The following is a 25938-nucleotide window of genomic DNA, read 5'->3' as shown; positions in this document are numbered from 1 at the left end:
TAAAAACTCTTGCAGTTACAGGGTTGTGAGACAAACCATTTTAACATTGACAGGGGTGCTTAAAATTATCAGCTTTTATTTATGTAAAACCTTTTTCCCAAAAGGAAAACAAAAACGTTGCTGTAACTGATTATATAGTCTTAGAAGCACAAGGACATTTACCACTTCCAGCCCAAGGACATCATATGACATCCTGGATTTGAGTGGGGATATCTGAATGATTCCTGCAGCCACAGGCACCATTCAGATATCATCTTTTTTTTGGGCAGTGATTCTGTGCACTGTAAGAACAATCATAGCGGCAGTTAAGCCACTTGATGTTTCTTACAGGCGGCGGGTGCTTCTCCGGGCTCACCCGTGTGATTGGCGAGCTGGAGAACGAATGAATCTCCACCGGAAGTTGATCATAAAGATTTCTGGTGACCCTATGGTCCCGAGTCAGCTTTGTGACCCTCAAGGGCCCGGGCGTGACGTTATGATGTCACGTCTGGGTCGGCTGATATAAACAATGCTGGGGACTTGGCTGGAAAGGCTGAGACAGTTCATGTATTTATTTATTTTTATCTCGGTCTTTCCGGCCTGGAGGAGAGATGTGTGGTCTTAAAGACCCCACGTCTCTCCATTAAGAAAGTCCAAAAAGACATGGATGAGCGAGTTTGGGTGGAGGAAGTTGACTGGCCTTCACAGAGTCCTGACCTCAACCTGATAGAACAACTTGTGGATGAATTAGAGCGGAGACTGCGAGCCAGGCCTTCTTGTCCACATCAGTGCCGGACCTCACAAATGCGCTTCTGGAAGAATGGTCAAACATTCCCATAGACACACTCCTAAACCTTGTGGACAGCCTTCCCAGAAGAGTTTAAGCTGGTATAGCTGCAAAGAGTGCGCCGACTCAATATTGAAACCTACGGACTACGACTGGGATGCCATTAAAGTTCATGTGTGTGTAAAGGCAGGTGCCCCAATACTTTTGACAATATAGTGTATTTTGCTATTCACTGCTGCTTTCTCACTTTGTGAAGGGTGACTAGTCTTGAACCGGTCTCCTCTAGTTTTCTGCAGGCAGCTTGTAATGGGAAATAGTTGTATTTAGGGGTTGGATTGAAGTTTTATGTCCCGTACACATGGGCTGAATACCAGCCAAAATCACCTTTTACAGTCTAAACTGGCCTACATTCAGCCTTTGTGTACAGGACCTTGTACTTTTCCCTCAGAAGCCGATGTCAGGACCGGCTTCTGTCGAACGAGCATTCTGGAAAGCCAGCAGCCGATCAACACTCTCAGCCAATGGCTGCGAGTGCTGACCGGAGTGTTCTGGTGGGGCGGTCCCCCTGTCAGGACACAATAGCACAACAGGGAGATCGCCATACTAATACTCACATGCAGAGACAAGTGTGTGACCCCAAACAATAATGCCTGTGATTAGGGCCACACACTTGTCTATGCGCCCTTCTTAAACTCTGAGGTGCTGGGTAGTCCATACAGCCATTGCGTATCCATTGCCTAACATAGGCTGCATTGGCACCCAAGAAAGTGAGTCCTAAGTAAGGATGAGCTCAGGCGTGTTTGCAACCCGCACATGCAGAGCACGCCAGGAAGTCGGCACTGCACGGCGCTAATCACAGGCAGTGAGACATTTTCCCGATCTGTGACTGCAGAAATCGAGAACTCACCTGAGCTCATGCTTAGTCCTAAGGCATAGGTTTAGGGTTTCTGACTTCAAGCCAAATGCTTGTTCCTGATCAGAAACTATTGGAATAAAAAAAAGTTGGACAATTTCGCTTTTTTTGGGTTAGATTTCAGATTATGGGACAGAATGAGTTTAGCTGTTAACTTTAGGAGTTGGGTATTTTCTGAGTTAATACCCAAGATAAAGCACACAGCCAGTGAAATCAGAAGGTTTTATTTGCAGAATCTTTCAAGGTCTGTGGTGTAGGAAACATTAACGTTATAAGATCAGCAAGGAACTCGTATTTTCAGAAGTAGAGGTCGGTTTCAATATTTCCTTTGGCACAGGTTGCCTGTAATCAGATGCATGGCTGGTATGTATAACAATGTAAAACAATGCAGAAATGTGAAACATTGAAAAGTACTGATATTCAATAATAACAGTATAGAAATAGATGTAGTATTCAGGAGTCCATCTGGCAGGGAGTCGTCGTTGGGGTTGTGCATCCAATAGATAAGAAATGGGTCTCGTCTTTGATTCAGACACATGCTGGCTCCCAGGACTTGTTCAGCTGTGATATATCACAGTCCTACACAGAAGTTGACCACAAACATTAAAATTTGCAAACTTTCCAGCTGGCAAACCAATTTTTTCTTGGACATACAGTAGATATGCATGTTTACATACCATCAGTGTGTGTAGTAGAAGCCCCAAGTGTTGTTTAAGCCAATAGCCAATGGTTAGAATAATAAACCTCTGATATACAGTACGAGAGGTATATTGCTTGTCATGTTCTTGAAGACCAATGTGAGCCAAAACTTTAATTTTATTTTGGATAGAGCAAGATAAGGCTTTAAAACCTCTATTGGTTTATTTGTTGCTGTCTGGGTTCCGTTTCCCTTCACCTTCTGTCTTGGAGACTCAACAAAGAAGTAAGCAAATCCCCCCCCCCCCCCCCCTAAGTGAGGGGACTTCTCATTTAAGTTGCCACCAGAAAATGTGTCCCTACTGGAAGATTTCCTTTTACCATCTGCTTCTCCTGAATTTTGGACTTCCCCTTTTTGTCTCGGTGACAGTGGTCACCAGGAGCAATCGGGAGGTGAGTCTCCCCATTGGTGGCACAGATGGCAACACTCTTATCCAAAACAAAAAAAATAAAAAATTCTTTATAATCCATTGAGGGTCTTAGATACTTGGTTATACAGCTGCCTTTAGGAGGTGGACACTAGCAAATGAAAGCCCAGCAACCAATTGTAGGAGAGTCACTGGCCTTCAGAGATGACTCTTAACGTTGCTGCCCTTTTCCCTTCTGAAACTACTAGGTTCAAATTCCTATCTTTTTTTTCTGGACTGTGCTTTGGCCATGACCTTCCCTGATGTTGGTAATCTTTCTCTTCTAGCTTCTCTTTCGTGGGATGATTTATTGACCGTCACTGACTACCTTTTGTTGCTTAATTTTTCATCCCCCTGGGTGGAATGTTCTAACTTTTAAGCTACTTACTGACCCTATTTTTGGGGAAACGTTTTCCCTTTCTGTTCTACACACCAGCAGTGTACACACAATACAAACCTCTGCATCTTTCATAGCAGAGAATTAGAAGCTCTATTCCTTCTTTATCCTCTTTTATGGCTACATTTCTCAGCAGTCAGGACTATGGGTGTTTCTCCTTCAACCTACAGACATCTGTTTTTCTTTTCCCATTTTTGATTTCCGTTGAGGTTTATGCATCTTAAGGCTTTTTTGGCCTTACCTTAGAAATCATTCTCTTTCTAGGCCAATGGTCTCCAAACTGCAGCCCTTTTCTTGCCTTTATCCAGCCCTTGAGGCATAATTCCTGTCACTAACTTCAACAAACTGTTCCTTTAACTGATATCTCAAGATCAAGGAAATGAATAGTAGTAAGGCTAACTTATATGCCTCTCTTTATGATCTGGTTAGTGGTGAGTTATGTTTTAGTCCTGCTTTTCAAATGAGATGTTTGTCTCATGTTGGCCGTGTCATTTGCGGGTTGACCTTACAGGTGCAGTCACGCTCCCATGACATCAGTGTTTGGTGCCGTGGGATCCGGCCTGCTCTGTACATTGGTTCCCATACCGAGGCTTGGCGCTCATGCCATCGTGACCGAGCATACTCGATTCACAGGTCTTAGGACCTTGGGCAAGAGATTCATGTCGTGTCCTCTATAAATATGTGCAATGTGGGGTAGCCGATATATGCCCCAGTTGAAGTCCATTGGAATGAAACGCATCGGACTTAGGTTTCTGTTCCCCATATTGCTTTTACTCTGTGATCACATTTTTATTCTTATGGATGAATGTTGTTTTTTTTCAATAAAACCCACCTTTTTGACCAACACCATATGGAGGCATTTTTTTCTTTCTATATCCCCCCTCGGATGAGCGTTTTTGGCTTTCCAGTCTGGCCGCTTAACATCTGAGTTCCAGCCTAATGGTTACCTGCACGATTACCTGGATTCATTCTTGGAGCTCCTTTGATTCCCTGGATCGTTTTGGAAATCTGCTGATTGGGCTATCTTCGCTTGATTGACTTGTTGCCGCTGACACTCAAGTCCACTACTTCTGATAAGAGTGCGTACCTTTTATCTTGGGTGGAGGACACACTTGCCCTGATGCTCTACACGCCTGCTAAGGCCATTGTACCCCACTTCTGAGCAACAACTTTTTTGTGGTGGACTCTGTTTCACCTTTGGGACTTTTTCACTTGTGTTTCTACTCATATATATATATATATATATATATATATATATATATATATATATGTATATATGTATATATAATATGCTTCGTCTCATATTCACTATATTTTAGATTAATTTATCACAGAGTTCTTATTATTTATACATTTGGTATCTTGTTCAATGTTTATTGTTTCATATTTTTAGAGCTATACTTTTCACCAATCTTTTACTTTGAACTTTCGTCACATTCTTATGTAGCAGCTGTTCATTCTTCCTCACACATTGGGTTAGCGCAGTAATATCCCCCCCTCTCCCCCACACAAAGGTAAGACGTTTCTTGTAGTTGGTTACTAAGTTGGCACACATCTCAGGGGGGACCTTAATGTGCTTCTTCTTGAGCCACTCCTTTGTTGCCTTGGTGGTATGTTTTTGTCATTGTCATATTGGAAGACCCATCCACGACCCATCTTCAGTGTTCTGGCTGAGGGAAGATGGTTCTCACCCAAGATTTTACAATACATGACCCCATCCATTGGCCCCTCAATGTGGCAAAGTCAGCTTGTACCTTTAGCAGAGAAACAGAAGCATCATATTTCCACCTCCATTCTTGACTGTAGGGATGGCATTCTTAGGGTCATAGTCAGCAGTCTTCTTCCTCCAAACACGGCTAGTCGAGGAAATGCCAAAGATCTCAATTTTGGTCTCATCTGACCACAGCACTTTCTCCCAATCCTTCTCTGAATCCTTCTCTGAATCCTTTAGATGTTCATTGGCAAACTTCCGACAGGCCTGTACATGTACCTTCTTCAGGAGGAGGACCTTGCGGGCACTGCAGCATTTCACCCCATGGCGGCATATTGTGTTACCAATGGTTTGTTTGGTGGCTCTGGTCCCAACTGCCTTGAGATCATTGACATGCTTTCCCATGTAGTTCTGGGCTGATCCTTCACTTTTCTTATGATCATCCTTAAATCTTGCATGGAGCTCCAGACCAATGGCGAGTGAGGATTATTTTGTATTTTTTCCATTTGCAAATAATCGCTCCAACAATTGTCTCCTTCTCACCAAGCTTCTTGCTGATGGCCTTGCAGTCCTTTGACAGTTCTTTGGTCTTGCCCATGATGGTGAGGTTTGAATGGAAGAAAGAGATTCTGTGGACAGGTGTCTTTTATACAGATAACAAGTTGTCGTTAGGAGCATCTTCTTACATTGACAAGACTAATCTGTGTACCACATGAGCACACACTGTACCCAGTCTGTGGGAGCCAGAATTATTATTGGTTGGTAGGGGGTCAGATATTTATTATACTCGCTGAACTGCAACTCAAGTTATAACCTTTGTATCATTGTGATTTTTGGTTTATATTCTGTCTCTATCATTTAAAATACACATATGATAACAATTATAGACCCTTCATTTCTTTGTAAGTGGGCAAACTTACAAAATCTGCAGGTGTTCAAATAATTTCCCCACTGTACCAGTTTCCTTTAGTACCGTAACCTAATATATTCTTGAACATCAGATTATTTTCGGTGCCTTTTTTTTTTTGATCATTTTTCCTTTGGGCTTCTCCCTCTATTCTACCTGCCTCCTTCAAGTAATATTGAGAGATATTCTTTTCAGTGAGATTCTCAGCTTACTATGGGGGACACTCAGGCAGGCTCCCTCCCGAGCTGCTGCTCTGTCTGTCCATTCAGACACAGGGCGTGGCTCAACCCCGCATCCACCCTTTCCTCATTGGCTCACTGGCTGTGATTGATAGTAGAGGGAGTTAATGGCTCGGCCGGTGAGGAGGCAAAGACCCCGCAGAGTCGCTGCTCTTGTGCACATCGCTGGATCGAGATGGGGCTCAGGTATGTATCGGAGGGGGGGGGGCTGATGCACACAGAAGGCTTTTGTGATTAACCGCTTAAGGACCGCCTCATGCTGATATACATCGTCAGAATGACACGGCTGGGCACAAGCATGTACAGGTATGTTGCCCTTTAAGTGCCCAGCCGTGGGTCACGAGCGTGCTGGCGCACTCGCGACCCGGTCCTGAGCTCCATGACCGTGGCCGCGGACCCGATCGCCGCCGGTGTCCCGCGATCGGGTCACAGAGTTGAAGAACGAGGAGAGGTAAGTGTAAACAAACCTCTCCTCGTGCTTCCTACTGAGGCTGTCACTGATTGTCTGTTCCCTGTTATAGGGAAAGACGATCAGTGACATCAGACGCCAAGCCACGCCCCCTACAGTTAAAAAAAAACACACACACACTTAACCCCTACGCTGCCCCCTAGTGGTTAACCCCTTCACTGCCAGTGACATTTTTTCAGTAATCAGTGCATTTTTAATTGCACTGATTGCTGTATTAATGTCAGTGGTCCCAAAAATGGGTCAAAAATGTCCGACGTGTCTGCCATAATGTCCCAGTCCCTAATAAAAATCGCTGATCGGCGCCATTACTAGTAAAAAATAAAAAAAAATTATTAATAAAAATGCCATAAAACTATCCCCTATTTTGTAGACGCTATAACTTTTGCTCAAACCAATCAATAACGCTTATTGCGATTTTACCAAAAATATGTAGAAGAATACGTATAGGCCTAAACTGAGGAAAAAAATGTTTTTTATATATTTTTGGGGGATATTTATTATAGCAAAATGTAAAAAGCATTTTTTTCAAAATTGTCGCTCTTTTTTTTGTTTATAGCACAAAAAATAAAAACCGCAGGGGTGATCAAATACAATCAAAAGAAAGCTCTATTTGTGGGGAAAAAAAAGAACATCAATTTTGTTTTGGAAGCCACGTCGCATGACCGCGCAATTGTCAGTTAAAGCAACGCCGTGCCGAGTCCCAAAAAGGGGCTTGGTCCTTTAGCTGGAAAATGGTCCGGAGCTTAAGTGGTTAATCACCGCAGAAGCTGATCTGTGGGTGCTAGGTACTGGACGTCCACAGGCACTCGGCAATCTTCGGTAAAACACACAGAACGGAGATCTGCCTATGTAAACAACACATATCTCCATTCTGACAGGGGGGATGGATTGATTTTGTGTCACTGCAAAGCAGAGAATAAAATCAATAACTTCCCCTAGTAAAAGCACCTAATATAATACACAAAAATACTGGCTAGGCACACAGTTAACCCTTTGAGCGCCCTAAATCTTTAACCCCTTCCAAACCAGTGTCATTAGTACAGTGCATTCTTTTTTTTTTTTTTTTTTTTAGCACTGATTACTGTATATAGTGTCACTGGTTCCCACAAAGTGTCAGGCCGCGTACACACGCGCGGACTGTTGGCCCAACCTTGTCCGCTGAACAGTGTTTGGGCGGACAGTCCGCTCGTGTGTGGGCTTTCAGCGGACAGTTTCAGCGGACAGTTGGACGGACAAGGTTTTACGGAAATTCCGAAAAACTGTCCGCTGAAACCTTGTTTCAACGAACAGTCCGCCCGTGTGTAGGCTTGTTCGTCAAACTAAGTTCCGCGCATGCTCAGAAAGGATTTTCAAGCTGAAAGTTATAATGCAGTGTATAGGACGTCGTATTTTGCGTCCCGTCGTACGTGCCGTTCACGTCATCGCGCACGGTTTCAGCAAACTGTTCGTTCGTCGTGTGTGGCCATGTCCGTCCATGCTAAGTTTGAGCGGACTGTTCGCTCAAACTGTTGGACGGACAAAGTTGGGCCAACAGTCCGCGCGTGTGCACGCGGCCTCAGTGTCCGATAATCCACCACAATATCGCAGTCCTGCTATAAGTCGCTGATCGCCGCAATTACTAGTATAAAAAAAAAAAGAATAATAAATACAAATTCCATAAATATATACCATAGTTTGTAGACACTGTAACGTTCGCGTAAACCAATCAATATACGCTTATTGGGATTTTTTTTTTTTTACCAAAAACCTGTAGCAGAATACATATTGCCCTACATTTTATGGATTTTTTTTATTTATTAGATATGATTTATAGCAGAAAGTAAATTTTATATACCGTATTTATCGGCGCATAACACACACTTTTTTCCCCTTAAAATCGGGGGGAAATCGTGGGTGCTTGTTTATACGCCGATCCCTACCAATCCCCCACCGATCTCCACTGACTGTGAGCAGAGCGGAGTGATCGCCGCCGAGATACACATAGCCGAGTGTACTTGGCTCTTCATGGCTCCACTCGCAGTCACGCCCAGCCCCGCCATTGGACCTGTGTTATGTCTATCATAGGGCGGTACTGGGCGTGACTGTGAGCGGAGCCGAGAAGAGCTGAGTACACTCGGCTATGTGTATCTCGGCTCTGCCCAGTCCCTGTGATCTCGGCGGCGTTTTCTCTGCTCCGCAAAGTCTATATATCTATATATAATATATATATTATACACACACAATTTTAATTTTTATATATATATATATATATATATATATATATATATATATATATATATATATATATATATATATATATATACATACAATTTTTATTTCAAATTGTCTGTATTTTTTTGCTCATAATGAAAAAAATGCAGAGGTGGTCACATACCACCAAAAGAAAGCTCTTTGTGGGGGGGAAAAGGGACGTCTGTTTTATTTGTGTACAGCGTTGCACGCCCGTGCAATTGTTCGTTAAAGTGACGCAGTGCCGTATCACAAAAAATGGCCTGGTCCTGAAGGGGGTAAATCTTCTGGAGGGCAAGTGGTTAATAAAATCGAAGAGCAAGAATGTAAGACCCCTTTCACACCAGGGCGTTTTGCAGGCGCTATAGCGTTAGAAATAGCGCCTGCAAAACGCCCTAAAAAAGCTGCACCATTGTGTGTAGTGTGAAAGCCCGAGGGCTTTCACACTACAGCGGTGCCCTGGCAGGACGTCGGGGAAAAGTCCTGCCAGCAGCTTCTTTGGAGCGGTGAAGGAGCGGTGTGTTTACCACTCCTCCACCGCTGCTCCCTATTGAAATCAATGGGACAGCGCTGTAATACCGCGGGCAAAACGCCGCTATTGTGGTGTATTGCCGGCGGTTTTAACCCTTTCTCCGGTTACCGCAAATCCAGCGGTAAAACGCAGCTAAAAATAGTGGCGTTTTACCGCCCACGCTATGGGCAGTGTGGTGTGAAAGGGGTCTTAGGGGAAGGACAAAAATCATTTTAACTCTATTTGTACCCTTAAGTTGAAATGTTATGTTGTTGCTGTATATCGTGACATGTCAGGAATTTATTCATGCAGACTTTTTGCTGAAAGGTGGACTGAAGTTCATCTCATTGAAAAGTTCCATTTTGCTAGTTGCCATTATGTATGAAACGGATTGGCCGGGTTTATGGGCACTTCGTAGATTGCCTATACAATGTATGAAGGAAACCAGAAGCTTTTTTCTGTACTGCTGTAATAGGAAGTTGGTGGTTTTATCTCTCAGTCGTTTGCGGTGAAAGGCCACATCTAACCCTTTGCTGTCAGCATTTGTTGACTGCAGAGGCTCGCTGTTTGCAGCTTTCATCATATGCAGTGCCCTCTGCGGGCCTGACATGAGGAGGTTTGTTGTGACAGCCTTTGTAGTGGAAAGCCGCAGCTTGGAAAAGTTGTGCCTGGTGCTTCTATGGTAGACTAGAAAGCACATAAGATGTCTTTTTTTTTTTTTTTTATCCCACGTATGTTTTATCTGAGAGAGCGATTGGATGGATATACTAAAGCATTTTAATTAGGTTTTTCTCTTGGGCACACGTAAAAAACAGAGAATATGCAATCTGCGTTTGTTGACAGTTTTACTGTCCCTCAGTGCCCATGAATTTATACAGGACTGGCATTCTTTTAATCTTTCAGACTAAGCTTCTTGTAACTGATGTTTTCTTGATATATGTAATATTGTTTGTTTGGATTACTGCCATTACCTGGTGTATAATGCTTAAAGAGACCCTGTCACAACCAGATAAACGTACAGCGAGGGAAGAAAAAGTATTTGACCCCCTGCTGATTTTGTACGTTTGCCCACCGACAAAGACGTGATCAGACTATAATTTTAATGGAAGGTTTAATTTAACAGCGAGAGACAGAATAACAACAAAAAAATCCAGAAAAACGTACCGTATATCAAAGTTCTAAATTGATTTGCATTTTAATGCGTGAAATAAGTATTTGATCCCCTTCACAAAACATGACTTAGTACTTAGTGGCAAAACCCTTGTTGGCAATCAGAGGTCAGGCGTTTTTCTTATAGTTGGCCACCAGGTTTGCACACATGTCACGAGGGATTTTGTCCCACTCCTCTGCAGATCCTCTCCAAGTCATTAAAGTTTCAAAACTGACATTTGGAAACTCGAACCTTCAGCTCCCTCCACATATTTTCTATGGGATTAAGGTCTGGAGACTGGCTTGGCCACTCCAGGACCTTAATGTGCTTTTTCTTGAGCCACTCCTTTGTTGCCTTGGCCGGGTGTTTTCGGTCATTGTCATGCTGGAATAACCATTCACAACCCATTTTCAATGCCCTGGCTGAGGAAAGGAGGTTCTCACCCAAGATTTGACGGTACATGGCCCCGTTCATCATCACTTTGATGCAGTGAAGTGAAGTTGCCCTGTCCCCAGTAAAACGCCCCCAAAGCATAATGTTTCCACCTCCATGTTTGACGGTGGGGATGGTGTACTTAGGGTCAGCGGCAGCATTCCTCCTCCTCTTCTAAGGGTGAGTTGAGTTGATGCCAAAGAGCTTGATTTTGGTCTCATTGGATCACAAGACCTTCACCCAGTTCTCCTCTGAATCATTCAGATGTTCATTAGAAAACTTCAGACAGGCCTGTACATGCGCTTTCTTGAGCAGGGGGACCTTGCAGGCGCTGCAGGATTTCAGTCCTTCATGGTGTAGCATGTTACCAATTGTTTTCTTGGTGACTATGGTCCCATCTGCCTTGAGATCATTAACAAGATTCTCCCGTGTAGTTCTGGGCTGATTGCTCACCGTTCTCATGATCATTGAAGTTCCACAAGGTGAAATCTTGCATGGAGCTTCAGACCGAAGGATACTGACAGTTAGTTTGTGTTTCTTCCATTAATCACAACTGTTGTCACCCTCTCACCAAGCTGCTTGGCGATGATCTTGTAGCCCATTCCAGCCTTGTGTAGGTTTACAATCTTGTCCCTGACATGCTTGGACCACTGTGCTCTTTGGTCTTGGTCATGGTGGAGAGATTGGAATCTGATTGCTTCTGTGGACAGGTGTCTTTTTTTATACAGATAACAAACTGAGAATAGGAGCACTCCCTCTAAGGCTGGATTCACACCTATGCATTTTTAGTGCATTTTGCAGATTTACTCTACAGAACGTGTTCCATAGGAAATCATGCTAAATGGACTGTAGTGCAAATCTGCAAAATGCAAAAAGCACAAAAAATGTGAATCCAGCCTAAGAGAGTGCTCCTAATCTCAGCTTGTTACTTGTATAGAAGGCATCTGGGAGCCAGAAATCTTGCTGATTGATAGGGGATCAAATACTTATTTCACTCATTAAAATGCAAATCAATTTATAACTTTTTTTTAAATGCATTTTTCTGGATATTTGTGTTGTTATTCTGTCTCTCAATGTTAAAATGAACCTACCATTAAAATTATAGACTGATCATTTCTTTGTCAGTGGGCAAGCGTACAAAATCAGCAGGGGATCAAATACTTTTTCCCTCATGGTACATGCTGTACTCCTAAGTCAGGATTATTATTATTATTATTACTACAGGTATTTATAGAGTGACAATTTAGGCAGTGACTTTGATATATTGTACATTCACATCAAGGCATTTACAATCTAAGGTCCCTAACTCGCATGTACATACTAGTCCAGTTTGGATAGGAGCCAGTTAACTTACCAGCATGTCTTTGGCACATGGGAGAACACTGGAGTACCCAGAAGAAACCCACACAAGCACACTGAGAACATGCAAACTCCATGCAGGTAGTGTCCTGGCTGGGATTTGAACTGTAAGACAAAAGCAGAAGTGCTAACCACCAAGCCACTGTACAAGCTTTATTTATGAATTTCACTCCATTATGGAAATAGACTTTACAGTGGAACTAAACTGTATCTGAGAACCACAAAATAAAAACACAATTGAATTCATTTTTAATATTCAAAGCAAACTCATCCATCTATCCATGTCTCCATGCTTTATTTTGTTGGGAAGTCATTTTGAAAAACATTCCCTAGCATTTCTTTCTGCGGCCATCTTGCTTAAGGGCAAATGATTCATGCTGAATTTACTTCTTGGACTCCATCTGCCCTTAGCTCAGGCATAAGAAAGAAAAGACTCCTGGGATGACATTATTTTGACCTAGGCCAGAAACCAGGAAGCAACTGAAGAAATGTAAAAAAAAAAAAGTTTAAAACAAGTAATTATAATATACCTTTCTATTTTTTTACTAATGCTAAAAACATAAGGATTAATAATAAATGTTGATTGAGTTTAGCTCCACTTTAATTTCTTAAGCATCTCCAATTGTAAACGGTGCTCCTCACAGAGACCTAGCTTTAAAAAAAAAAAAAAAAAAAGTTATGTTAATGTTAATGTATAAAGTTAATGTTATCAAACATTAACCAGTTGCCGACCGCCGCACGCCGATGTACGTCGGCAGAATGGCACGGGCAGGCATCAGGGCTTACATGTACGTCCCTTGCCTCCCGCGGGTCGGGGGCCCGATCGGGCCCCCGCCCGGTGCCTGCGGCGGTCGGTTTTCGTCCGGGAGCGATCCGGGACGAGGGGGCGGCCATTCATTCATGGCCACCCCCTCGCGATCGCTCCCGACGAATAGAAATCCCCCGTGACATCACTTCCTCTCCTGTAATGTAAACATAGGAGAGAAAGTGATGTATTCTCTCCTCCGTGTCGGTATTTTTCGTTCCGACACGGAGGAGAGCGGATCGGTGAGTTGCACCAACACTCTACACACACAGTAGAACATGCCAGGCACACTCACACCCCCCCTTTACCCCCCGATCACCCCCCCAATTACCCCTGCCCCCCAGTCACAGTGACACCAATGTCATTTTTTTTTTTTTTGCATTGGTGTCATTTGTGACTGTAATAACTGTTAGGGCAGTTAGGGTTAGCCCCCTTTAGTTCTAATGTACCCCCCTAACCCCCCCAATAAAGGTTTAACCCCGTGATCACCCCCCGTCGCCAGTGTCACTAAGGCTGGGTTCACATTGCAGCGGTTTATGAGAACGAATGTGATTCGCACCGCACTGCAGTGCAAATCACATCCGATCTCTGTGCGATTCGAGTTCAGCCATTCGCCGCACCCGCCGCAAATTCGCACGGGACCCTTTTTTTGGCCCGCAGCAGAATCGGATCGCATGGGTGTTCACACCATGCGATCCGAGTTTGCAGATCGCACTGCGATATGCGAACTGATCTGGGGGTGTCAGTAACATTTCACTGACACTCCCAGCAGTTCGCATAGGGCAGTGTGAACTGCCGCCGGGAGGCATGCGATGCGGGAACCCGCCACGCATTCGTGGCGTTCCCGCATCGCTCCAGTGTGAACCCAGCCTAATAAGCGATCGTTTTTCTGATCGCTGTATTAGTGTCACAGGTGACGCTAGTTAGGCAGGTAGGTATTTAGGTTCGCCGCAGCTTTTTATAGCGCCAGGGACCCCCATATACTACCGCATAAAGCCCCCTGATTGCCCCCTAGTTAACCCTTTCACCAGTGATCACCATATAACTGTTACAGGTGACGCTGGTTGGTTAGTTATTTTTTTATAGTTTCAGGGCACCCGCCATTTATTACCTAGTCTCACTAGTGTACCCCTAAATTTAGGGGTGTCTACTTTCCAAAATGGGGTCATTTGGGGGGGGTTTGTGCCATCTTGGCATTTTATGGCCTTCAAAACTGTAACGCCCTTAGAAAGCCTGAAGGCGGTGCTTGGTTTTCGGGGCCCCGTACGCGGCTAGGCTCCCAAAAAGTCCCACATATGTGGTATCCCCGTACTCGGGAGAAGCAGCAGAATTTATTTTGGGGTGTCATTTCACATATGCCCATGGCATGCGTGAGCAATATATCATTTAGTGACAACTTTGTGAAAAAAAAAAAAAAAGTTTGTAATTTTCCCGCAACTTGTGGCAAAATATAAAATATTCCATGGACTCAACATGCCTCTCAGCAAATAGCTTGGGGTGTCTACTTTCTAAAATGGGGTCATTTGTGGGGGTTTTGTGCCATCTTGGCATTTTATGGCCTTCAAAACTGTAATAGGTAGTGAGAAGTGAACTCAAAAATTTACGCCCTTAGAAATCCTGAAGGCGGTGCTTGGTTTTCGGGGCCCCGTACGCGGCTAGGCTCCCAAAAAGTCCCACATATGTGGTATCCCCGTACTCAGGAGAAGCAGCAGAATTTATTTTGGGGTGTCATTTCACATGTGCCCATAGCATGTGTGAGCAATATATCATTTAGTGACAACTTTGTGTAAAAAAAAAAAAAATATTTTTTTTTTTGTCATTATTCAATCGCTTGAGGCAAAAAAATAAAATATTCAATGGGCTCAACATGCCTCTTATCAATTTCCTTAGGGGGTCTACTTTCCAAAATGGGGTCATTTGGGGGGGTTTTGTACTGCCCTGCCATTTTAGCACCTCAAGAAATGAGATAGGCAGTCGTAAACTAAAAGCTGCGTAAATTCCAGAAAACGTACCTTAGTTTGTAGATGTGACAACTTTTGCGCAAACCAATAAATATACAATTATTGACTTTTTTTTTACCAAAGACATGTGGCTGAATACATTTTGGCCTAAATGTATGACTAAAATTGAGTTTATTGGATTTTTCTAATAACAAAAAGTAGAAAATATCATTTTTTTTCAAAATTTGCGGTCTTTTTACGTTTATATCGCAAAAAAAAAAAATCGCAGAGGCAATCAAATACCATCAAAAGAAAGCTCTATTTGTGGGAAGAAAAGGACGCAAATTTTGTTTGGGTACAACATTGCATGACCGCGCAATTACCAGTTAAAGCAGCGCAGTGCCAAATTGTAAAAAGACCTCTGGTCATTTACCAGCAAAATGGTCCGGTCTGAAAGTGGTTAACTTTACTGTACAAAAAAATCACAATCACATGATTCATCATCAAATAAAACATTGAACAATCCAACACACACTGTATTGTTCTCCTTTTGTGATCGACTCCAAATATTGTTAAACAAGCATGGTCTATCACCTGTAAATGTATTTTTTTTTATATAAAAAATATATAATTTACTCAATTTAACTTATGATTGGTTGTTCCTGCTGATGTGAACGCTGCCCATTGTCAATCTAATGTGACTATTATGGGGACGGGTTCCTCCAGGAGTCCTCACCAGATCTTGAAGTCTTCCAGTTGCTTTGTGGTTATGTTACAACCTGAGAGGCAACAAAACCACTTAGCAGAACTGGTCTGCAGCTTTTGGTCACCCGTCTGCACTTCTTGAAGGGTGCAGTTGGGGTGATATGGGTATCTTTGCCTGGAGTGGGGCTTTAAAGCAGTAGTAAACTGCAGCTGTTTAAAAAAAAAAAAACGCCTGTAAGGCAATTGCGTAATGTGCTAGTATGCATCGCATACTAGCACCTTATAAAATGCTTACCTTAGAATAAAGCCTTCCAGTGGTGCGCTGTTACCACTGAGAGGGCTGACATCTTCCCTCGGTCTTCCTTCTGGGGTCGCATGTTTTCCGGCTATGTAAATGGCCAGAGCCATCACTCCTGTGCATGCATGCAGAAGCCCTCGGTCCGGCAAGGTATGCTGGACCTTCAGAGTTAATGCACCGGGGACAGGAATGGCTGCATGCAGGGTGAATATCTCCTAAACTGTGCACATTTAGGAAATATTCATTTTACCTACAGGTAAGTTTATTATAGGTAAAAATCACCAAGCGTTCTTTACTGCCGCTTTAATTCAGGTCAAGTCGCCTTCATGAGATGGGTTAGTTGGCAATGCTCATCAATTATGTGTCTACCAGTTTGCTTATATTTGCTTCTAGCTTTCAAACGGAAAGCTTAACCACTTGCCGCCCGCCCTATAGCAAATAGACGGCGGCAAAGTGGTTGCATAATCCTGACCGGACGTCATATGACGTGATCAGGATTATGAACCGCTGCGCGCCCCCGGGGGCGCGCATCGCGGCGATCGTTGTTGCGGGGTGTCAGTCTGACACCCGGCAACTACGATCTCGGTAAAGAGTCTCCGACGGAGACTCTTTACCACGTGATCAGCCGTGTCCAATCACGGCTGATCACAGTGTAACTAGGAAAAGCCGGTGATCGGCTTTTCCTCACTCGCGTCTGTCAGACGCGAGTAGAGGAGAGCCGATCGGCTGCTCCTCTGACGGGGGGTCTGTGCTGATCGATTATCAGCACAGCCCCCCCGAGGATGCCCACACTGGACCACCAGGGACGCCACCAGACCACCAGGGATGCCAAGGAGAAGGTATGCCACCCTAGACCACCAGGGATTCTAGTCAGTGCCACAATGGATGCCAATCAGTGCCCATAATGGATGCCAATCAGTGCCCACAATGGGCATCACTGATTGGCATGCATTATTGATTGGCACTGATTGGCATCCATTAGTACAATATATTATAATACAATGCCGCCTATCAGTTCCCATCTGTGCTGCCTATCAGTGCCTACCCATGCCCACCTGTGCCGCCTACCCATGCCCACCTGTGCCGCCTACCCATGCCCACCTGTGCCGCCTACCCATGCCCACCTGTGCCACCTAACCCATGCCCACCTGTGCCACTTATCCATGCCAATCCGTGCCAATTTGTGCCACCTATCAGTGCCCATCCGTGTCGCCCATCCGTGTCGCCCATCCGTGTCGCCCATCAGTGCCACCCATCAGTGCCACCTATCAGTGCCACATATCGGTGTCCATCAATGCCACCTCATCAGTGCCACTTCATTGGTGCCACCTCATTGGTGCCCATCAGTGTCGCCTTATCATTGCCCATCAGTGTAACCCCATCAGTGCCCATCAGTGAAGGAGAAAACTTACTTATTTGCAAAGTTTTGAAACTGAAACAAAAAAAAAAATTTTTTTTTCAAAATTTTCGGTATTTTTTTATTTGTTTAGCAAAAAATAAAAACCGTAGAGGTGATCAAATACCACCAAAAGAAAGCTCTATTTGTGGGAAAAAAATGATAAAAATTTCATTTGGGTACAGTGTAGCATGACCGCGCAATTGTCATTCAAAGTGCGACAGCGCTGAAAGCTCAAAATTGGTCTGGGCAGGAAGGTGTTTAAGTGCCCAGTATTGAAGTGGTTAAAATGGTTGTAATCCTCCGAATAAATGTGCACACACTTAAACTAATACTTTGTTGAAGCACCTTTTGATTTTATTACAGCACTCAGTCTTTTTGGGTGTGAGTCTATCAGCATGGCACAACTTGAATTGGCAATATTTGCCCACTCTTCTTTGCAAAAACATTCCAAATCTGTGAGATTGCGAGGGCATCTCCTGTGCACAGCCCTTATGAGATCACCCCACAGATTTTCAATCATATTCAGGTCTGGCCTCTGGCTGGGCCATTCCAAAACGATAATCTTCTTCTGGTGAAGCCATTCCATTGTTGATTTGGATGTATGCTTTGGATCGTTGTCATGCTAAAAGATCAAGTTCCTCTTCATGTTCAGCTTTCTAGCAGAAGCCTGAAGCTTTTGTGACAATATTGACTGGTATTTGTAACTGATCATAATTCCCTCTACCTTGACTAAGGCCCCTGTTCCAGCTGAAGACAAAAAGCCCCAAGGCATGATTTTGCCACCAGCATTCTTCACTGTAGGTATGGTGTTCTTTTGGCTATATGTAGCTTTGTTTTTGCACCAAACATATATTTTTGGAATTATGGCCAAAAAGTTCAACCTTGGTTATATCCGACCATAACAACATTTTCCAAAATGCTTTTGGGAGACTTTGGATGTGTTTTTGTAAAATTTAGCTGGGCTTGGATATTTTTCTTGGTAAGAAAAGGTTTCTGTCTTGCCACTCTACCCCATAGCCCAGACATATGAAGAATACAGGATATTGTTGTCACATGTACCACAGAGCCAGTACTTACCAGATATTCCTGCAGTTCCTTTAATGTTGCTGTAGGCCTCTGGGCAGCCTCCCTGACCAGTTTTCTTCTTGCCCTTTCATCAATTTTTGAGGGACGTCCATTTCTTGGTAATGTCACTGTTGTGCCATATTTTCTCCACTTGATGACTGTCTTCACTGTGTTCCATGGTATATCTAATGCCTTGGAAATTCTTTTGTACCCTTCTCCTGACTGATACCGCTTAACAATGAGATCCCTCTGATGCTTTGGCAGCTCTCTGCGGACCATGGCTTTTGTTGTAGGATGTGAATGCCAGGAAACCTACTAGAACATCTCCCCTAGCCACAGCAGCTCCTAAACTCTTGTGTACACACACAGACCTTTATGGAATTTAAACTAGGTGCTTTGGAAAAAAAATGCCAAAAGCTCCTAAACTCAACTTTAGGAGCTGTAGTGTACATGAGCCCTAAGTGTGATTTCTCTCTGGTGCTGCATTCCTCTGTTATCAGAATGAGTCACTTCTGAGAAGTATTCCTGACGCATAACATAAATGGGGGGCGGCTTAGAACAGAGCTTGTCCATTCAGAACACAGTTCTTTTGCTGTGTGGAGGGGGTGTGTTCCTTTCCTCCAATCAGCTCTCTCACACTGTATCTGCAGTCTCTTTGCCCCCTTCTATGTGCTCCTGACAGATGAAGAAAGATTTTTAACAGGATCTGCATTTTTGAAGGGGTGTAGAGAAGAGAAGACTGCAGATAAATAAGTAAAACCTATGTAGGAGGTTTTGTTTAATCTCTGTCTATCACCTGAGGCTGTTCACTCCACTGGGTATATGTGAGGGCTTATAAGTACTTTAGCTCCATATTTTGTGTTAAATGGTTTATATGGGCCAAGGCTATGGGCCATTACAAAATGCGGCTGCTGTTAGCGCTGTGTAAACTCCTATGTAGCATCGGCGATGTGTTCCGGCAGTGGTATGGCAACTTCCTGTGCCGTTCCCAGAACAAAATCAAGTCAGGCAGAGCATTGCTTAGTCATTAACAGAAAGCCTTGTAGTTTTATGAATGAATACAAGGATTTCTCTTATTGGCTGCGGTGGAGATCCTGATGTCATCCACCTCAGCCAATCAGATCAAGCAGCATTTTATGGGAGGACCATAACTGCCCGCCTGTATTTGGAGCATCAGCCAATGAAGAAGAGTGCCGGCTGCCGAGGGATCGAGGGGAAAAAAGGTAAGTACCGTATATCATCCTATTCATTATCCCCGGGGCAAAGTAAGCAGCTAACTCTTGCAGTGGGAGGGGGCCCACTGTAGGGTTAAATCTTGTTTTTCCCCCAGAGTTCAGTTTTGAAGCTAGAAGAAATTATAAGCACACTGGTAGGTTTTCTTTTTTTTTCTTATTTCTACCTGGCATGTTTTATTGGGTATTTCTCAGTAATCCTTCTTTTCCATGACCATGGTGAAGTTATTGATTTGCTGCAAAATTAGCTATTGATTTCACTAATAAGCTAAATCTGCAGTAAAGCCTTTAAAAATGCATTTTAGCAGACTTCTAAACTGTGGGGTTTGTGCATGCGCAGCTCCAGGTTTTCTGGATGGCCTTTGTTCTTTCAGTTAAAATATTCATGTATGATTTTTGGCTACAGAAAAATGTCTTGCTTCCACCTCCATCTTTTTGTGGAAATGATGGGCAGATTGGTTAGAAGGGACAGGTGGTGCAGTAGGTGCACACATCATTGGATGGGTATCTTTGGCAGCACCTCCCCTAGTTACCAGTCTGATCGGTGCAGCTGATTTCAGATAAGGGTTTAGACTTCATATTGATTCAAAAGAGAAATCCACCCAAAAAAATTAAGATAACTACCAAGTCGTTAAAAATTAATTAAACAAGCTGGTTTTAGTAAAATACTTTCAATTAATAGTTGTGCCCCGCAATACCACACAGTCCACACACACACAAAATGCCTTCAGTCTGATGGCCAGCATCATGCAACACACTTCCTCTGAGCCCAGACTGTCCAAGACCTGCATAATACATTCATTATTATTCATTACAGGATTACATTATTTTGTGTACATTATATTTGCCTAGGGCTGTGATCTCTAAATTGCGCCTGAGGGCTGGATACAACTCTTTACTAGCTTTTATCTTGTCCTTGGGGCAAATATTCCCCCTACTGTAAGCAGCAGTGAGGCATATTTCTGCCACTGACCCCAACAATGGGGCACTATTCCTCCCACTGACTCCAATGATGGGACACTATTTCTCCCACTGACTCCAGTGATGGGGCACTATTCCTCCCACTGACCCCAATGATGGGGCACTATTCCTCCCACTGACCCCAATGATGGGGCACTATTCCTCCCACTGACCCCAATGATGGGGCACTATTCCTCCCACTGACCCCAATGATGGGGCACTATTCCTCCCACTGACCCCAATGATGGGGCACTATTCCTCCAACTGACTCCAATGATGGGGCACTATTCCTCCCACTAGAACCAACGATGGGGTGCTATTCCTCCCCTGACACCAACGATGGGGTGCTATAGGTGTGTCCCTAGTTAGTGCTTGCTTACTGTGTGAGAGATGGACTAACTGGCTGAATACAGTGGTTCGTGTTCACAATGTTCAGCTCTCAGAACGGCAGTCTGCCTTGTTTTTCATAACGTTTTTCTTGCTGTCAGAATGGCGGTCTGCCTTGTTTTTCTATTGGCAGACCGCCGTTCTATCTCTGTGGGAAGCGATCGTGGGTGGCCGGCGGACATCTCGTCCACCGGACCCGCTGATTGGCTCCTCTAGTTGCCAGTCAGTGCGTGCGACCCCGGTGGCTATTGCACAAAATGATATAGGTACGTTGTTTCTTACAATAGAGCCGACCTGCCGCATTATATGCACTGTGGCCGGTCGGCAAGTGGTTATTTTTTTAATACTTTGAATGGATGAAGAGAAGACTGCAGGTAAAAAGGTAGAATTTATATAGGAGGAATAGTTTCATCTCTGAGTAAGGGTTTACAACAAAAAAAAGAGCAACTTGTTTATAATACACCACGCTTTTACAAAATGTCATCCAAATTTAAAGTACAATCTACTGAATACACAGCTGCTTGAATTAGTATCTTTTATATGTGCCTGGATCTGAGCTTTAAGCTTCGTTATAGCGCCATGTAATGTTCTGAGCCATTTCATACTTTTTATTTTTATTGCTCTGATATTTTTTTCTATTTTTAGCTTATTTGAGTGGATGAATTTTCGAAGCCCTCCATGTCTAAGCAATGTTTTATTTGATACTACAGTGCGGAGCCTGGCTGGGTATCCAGGTGCCATTAGTCCTGCTCTCAGAACGAGGCTTCCAATACTGTACTATACAAAGTAATTTATATAAATTACAGGGAAGGAGTGCTGCGGTAAATCTTCAGCTTGATTCTCCCATTACTGAGCCAGAGCATATTACTGCAAGGTCACATTTACTTGTTAAAAGTGAAAAATATTGTGTTTAGCCCGACCATTTAAATTTATGTTTGCAATTCTACAGGCAGCGGCTCGACTGAAGAGTTCTTTCGTCTCATGCATCGTCAGTTTACAGAGAGGGAATGGCACTCCATCAAGAGCATGGCCGGCGACTGGGCTCAGCTAGACATGTTCTACAGGCACTGGGTAAATCGCAGGCTCCGGAACAGCTGAGAAATAAGGTCTGGGCTTCATAGACTCATCGTGTCACCCCAGGGCCTGGGCTTTGTACCATTGTATACCAGAGCAGCACCTAGAGAAAAGGTTTATCTGCTATCTCAGCATATACTTTTCATTAATACTTTTTTTATTTCACATATTTTTGTAATCGCAACAGTGGTAAACACTTCAGAAAACAGGAAAACTTAGGCCGCGTACACACGGGCTGACTATCCGTCCAACTAAGTCCGTCAGACAATCCGACAGACAGTCCGTCCTACTTTTGAATGAACGGACTTGACCACACACGACGAACAGACAGTCCGCTGAAAGCTTGCGCGATGACGTGTACAGCACGTACGACGGGACTAGAAATACGACGTCCAATACACTGCAATGCAACCTTCAGCCGTGTAAATCCTTTCTGAGCATGCGCCATACTTAGTCCGTCGAACTAGCCTACTCACGAGCGGACTGTCCGCTGAAACCAGGTTTGGAAGGACAATATTACGGAAATTCCGAAAGACTTAGTCCGCCAGACTGTCCGCTGAAAAAGTCCACTGAAGCCCACACACGAGCGGATTGTCCGCTGAAACACGTTTCAGCTGACCAAGTCCGTCAGACAGTCTGCCCGTGTGTACGCGGCCTTAGTCTTGGGGCCAGTTCACAATGGTCCAATATACACTCCAACATCGAGAGCACAAGTTGCATGACGTGTCCAAATCAATAGAGAAGAGAACAGGGAGGCGAGACTTTACATGAAGTACGCGGAGGGTCAAGTGTTGTGTAGCATTACAATTGGCATAGCTAGAATACATGTAAAGGAGTAGGACAGTTGTCTCATAATTCATATTCAATAGAAAATTGATCTACTACACATATAATTAAATACCTGCATGGAGTAAAATGAAAAGCTTTATTTCATAGAGCGATACGTAATACATAAAAAATCCAAAAAATGGATGGCACATGATACATATAGAAAAGCCCAAACTTGGATAGCACATGATTAGAATATAGTCAAATACAAAATGCATAAATGGACACCACAATGACCTGGTAGGATGAAGTATGCGATTTGAACACGACATCATCTCAACGCGTTTCGTGACTTAATGTCATTCATTAGGAGAAAGCATGTACACGTGCAAGATATCTCTGTAATGATATATTGTGCATTTCTAGTTGGTCTATTATAGTCACATGTGTGAAAAATATACAAAAAAGAAATACGGGGTAAAACACCCTGACATCATATAGGTATGTATATGGGGTGCTATTCCTATATAGATATCATGTGTATTGTTGTATTGTTGTATGAAATAAAGCTTTTCATTTCAACATCTTACTCCATGCAGGTATTTAACCACTTGACCACTGGGCACTTAACCACTTGCCGACCGCCTCACGCCGATGTACGTCGGCAGAATGGCACAGGCAGGCATAATCACATACATGTACGTGATTTGCCTCCCGCGGGTCGGGGGCCCGATCGGGCCCCCGCCCGGTGCCTGCGGCGGTCGGTTTTCGTTCGGGAGCGATCCCGGACGAGGGGACGGCCATTCATTCATGGCCACCCCCTCGCGATCGCTCCCGACGAATGGAAATCCCCGGTGACATCACTTCCTCTCCTGTAATGTAAACACAGGAGAGGAAGTGATGTATTCTCTCCTCCGTGTCGGTATTTTTCGTTCCGACACGGAGGAGAGCGGATCAGTGAGTTGCACCAACACATCCCACACACAGTAGAACATGCCAGGCACACTCACACCCCCCCTTTACCCCCCGATCACCCCCCCAATTACCCCTGCCCCCCAGTCACAGTGACACCAATGTCATTTTTTTTTTTTTTTTTTTTTTTTTTTTTGCATTGGTGTCATTTGTGACTGTAATAACTGTTAGGGCAGTTAGGGTTAGCCCCCTTTAGTTCTAATGTACCCCCCTAACCCCCCCAATAAAGGTTTAACCCCGTGATCACCCCCCGTCGCCAGTGTCACTAAGGCTGGGTTCACATTGCAGCGGTTTATGAGAACGAATGTGATTCGCACCGCACTGCAGTGCAAATCACATCCGATCTCTGTGCGATTCGAGTTCAGCCATTCGCCGCACCCGCCGCACCCGCCACACCCGCCGCACCCGCCGCAAATTCGCACGGGACCCTTTTTTTGGCCCGCAGCAGAATCGGATCGCATGGGTGTTCACACCATGCGATCCGAGTTTGCAGATCGCACTGCGATATGCGAACTGATCTGGGGGTGTCAGTAACATTTCACTGACACTCCCAGCAGTTCGCATAGGGCAGTGTGAACTGCCGCCGGGAGGCATGCGATGCGGGAACCCGCCGCGGATTCGCGGCGTTTCCGCATCGCTCCAGTGTGAACCCAGCCTAATAAGCGATCGTTTTTCTGATCGCTGTATTAGTGTCACAGGTGACGCTAGTTAGGCAGGTAGGTATTTAGGTTCGCCGCAGCTTTTTATAGCGCCAGGGACCCCCATATACTACCGCATAAAGCCCCCTGATTGCCCCCTAGTTAACCCTTTCACCAGTGATCACCATATAACTGTTACAGGTGACGCTGGTTGGTTAGTTATTTTTTTATAGTTTCAGGGCACCCGCCATTTATTACCTAGTCTCACTAGTGTACCCCTAAATTTAGGGGTGTCTACTTTCTAAAATGGGGTCATTTGGGGGGGGGGGTTTGTGCCATCTTGGCATTTTATGGCCTTCAAAACTGTAACGCCCTTAGAAAGCCTGAAGGCGGTGCTTGGTTTTTGGGGCCCCGTACGCGGCTAGGCTCCCAAAAAGTCCCACATATGTGGTATCCCCGTACTCAGGAGAAGCAGCAGAATTTATTTTGGGGTGTCATTTCACATATGCCCATGGCATGCGTGAGCAATATATCATTTAGTGACAACTTTGTGAAAAAAAAAAAAAGTTTGTAATTTTCCCGCAACTTGTGGCAAAATATAAAATATTCCATGGACTCAACATGCCTCTCAGCAAATAGCTTGGGGTGTCTACTTTCTAAAATGGGGTCATTTGTGGGGGTTTTGTGCCATCTTGGCATTTTATGGCCTTCAAAACTGTAATAGGTAGTGAGAAGTGAACTCAAAAAATTACGCCCTTAGAAAGCCTGAAGGCGGTGCTTGGTTTTCGGGGCCCCGTACGCGGCTAGGCTCCCAAAAAGTCCCACATATGTGGTATCCCCGTACTCAGGAGAAGCAGCAGAATTTATTTTGGGGTGTCATTTCACATATGCCCATGGCATGCATGAGCAATATATCATTTAGTGACAACTTTGTGAAAAAAAAAAAAAAAAAAAAAAAGTTTGTAATTTTCCCGCAACTTGTGGCAAAATATAAAATATTCCATGGACTCAACATGCCTCTCAGCAAATAGCTTGGGGTGTCTACTTTCTAAAATGGGGTCATTTGTGGGGGTTTTGTGCCATCTTGGCATTTTATGGCCTTCAAAACTGTAATAGGTAGTGAGAAGTGAACTCAAAAAATTACGCCCTTAGAAAGCCTGAAGGCGGTGCTTGGTTTTCGGGGCCCCGTACGCGGCTAGGCTCCCAAAAAGTCCCACATATGTGGTATCCCCGTACTCAGGAGAAGCAGCAGAATTTATTTTGGGGTGTCATTTCACATATGCCCATGGCATGCATGAGCAATATATCATTTAGTGACAACTTTGTGAAAAAAAAAAAAAAAAAAAAAAAGTTTGTAATTTTCCCGCAACTTGTGGCAAAATATAAAATATTCCATGGACTCAACATGCCTCTCAGCAAATAGCTTGGGGTGTCTACTTTCTAAAATGGGGTCATTTGTGGGGGTTTTGTGCCATCTTGGCATTTTATGGCCTTCAAAACTGTAATAGG

At 44.0% G+C, this 25938-nt stretch overlaps 1 protein-coding gene across 1 annotated transcript in view; it reads left to right on the top strand.

The window, feature by feature from the left end:
• AASDHPPT (aminoadipate-semialdehyde dehydrogenase-phosphopantetheinyl transferase) overlaps positions 1-25938 on the top strand; it is a 79504-nt gene that overhangs the window by 32752 nt on the left and 20814 nt on the right. Inside the window, exon 3 of the mRNA XM_077484338.1 lies at positions 21927-22048. Coding sequence (XP_077340464.1) covers positions 21927-22048 — 122 coding nt within the window. The remainder of the gene's footprint in view (positions 1-21926; positions 22049-25938) is intronic.

The sequence above is a fragment of the Lithobates pipiens genome, unplaced genomic scaffold, assembly GCF_037356315.1.
Source record: "Lithobates pipiens isolate NorthernLeopardFrog02 unplaced genomic scaffold, aLitPip1_a1.2 Scaffold_16, whole genome shotgun sequence".
In the NCBI taxonomy this organism is placed as follows: domain Eukaryota; kingdom Metazoa; phylum Chordata; class Amphibia; order Anura; family Ranidae; genus Lithobates; species Lithobates pipiens.
Note: the sequence above shows the minus strand (reverse complement) of the source record. Positions and strands in the feature narration are given on the sequence as shown.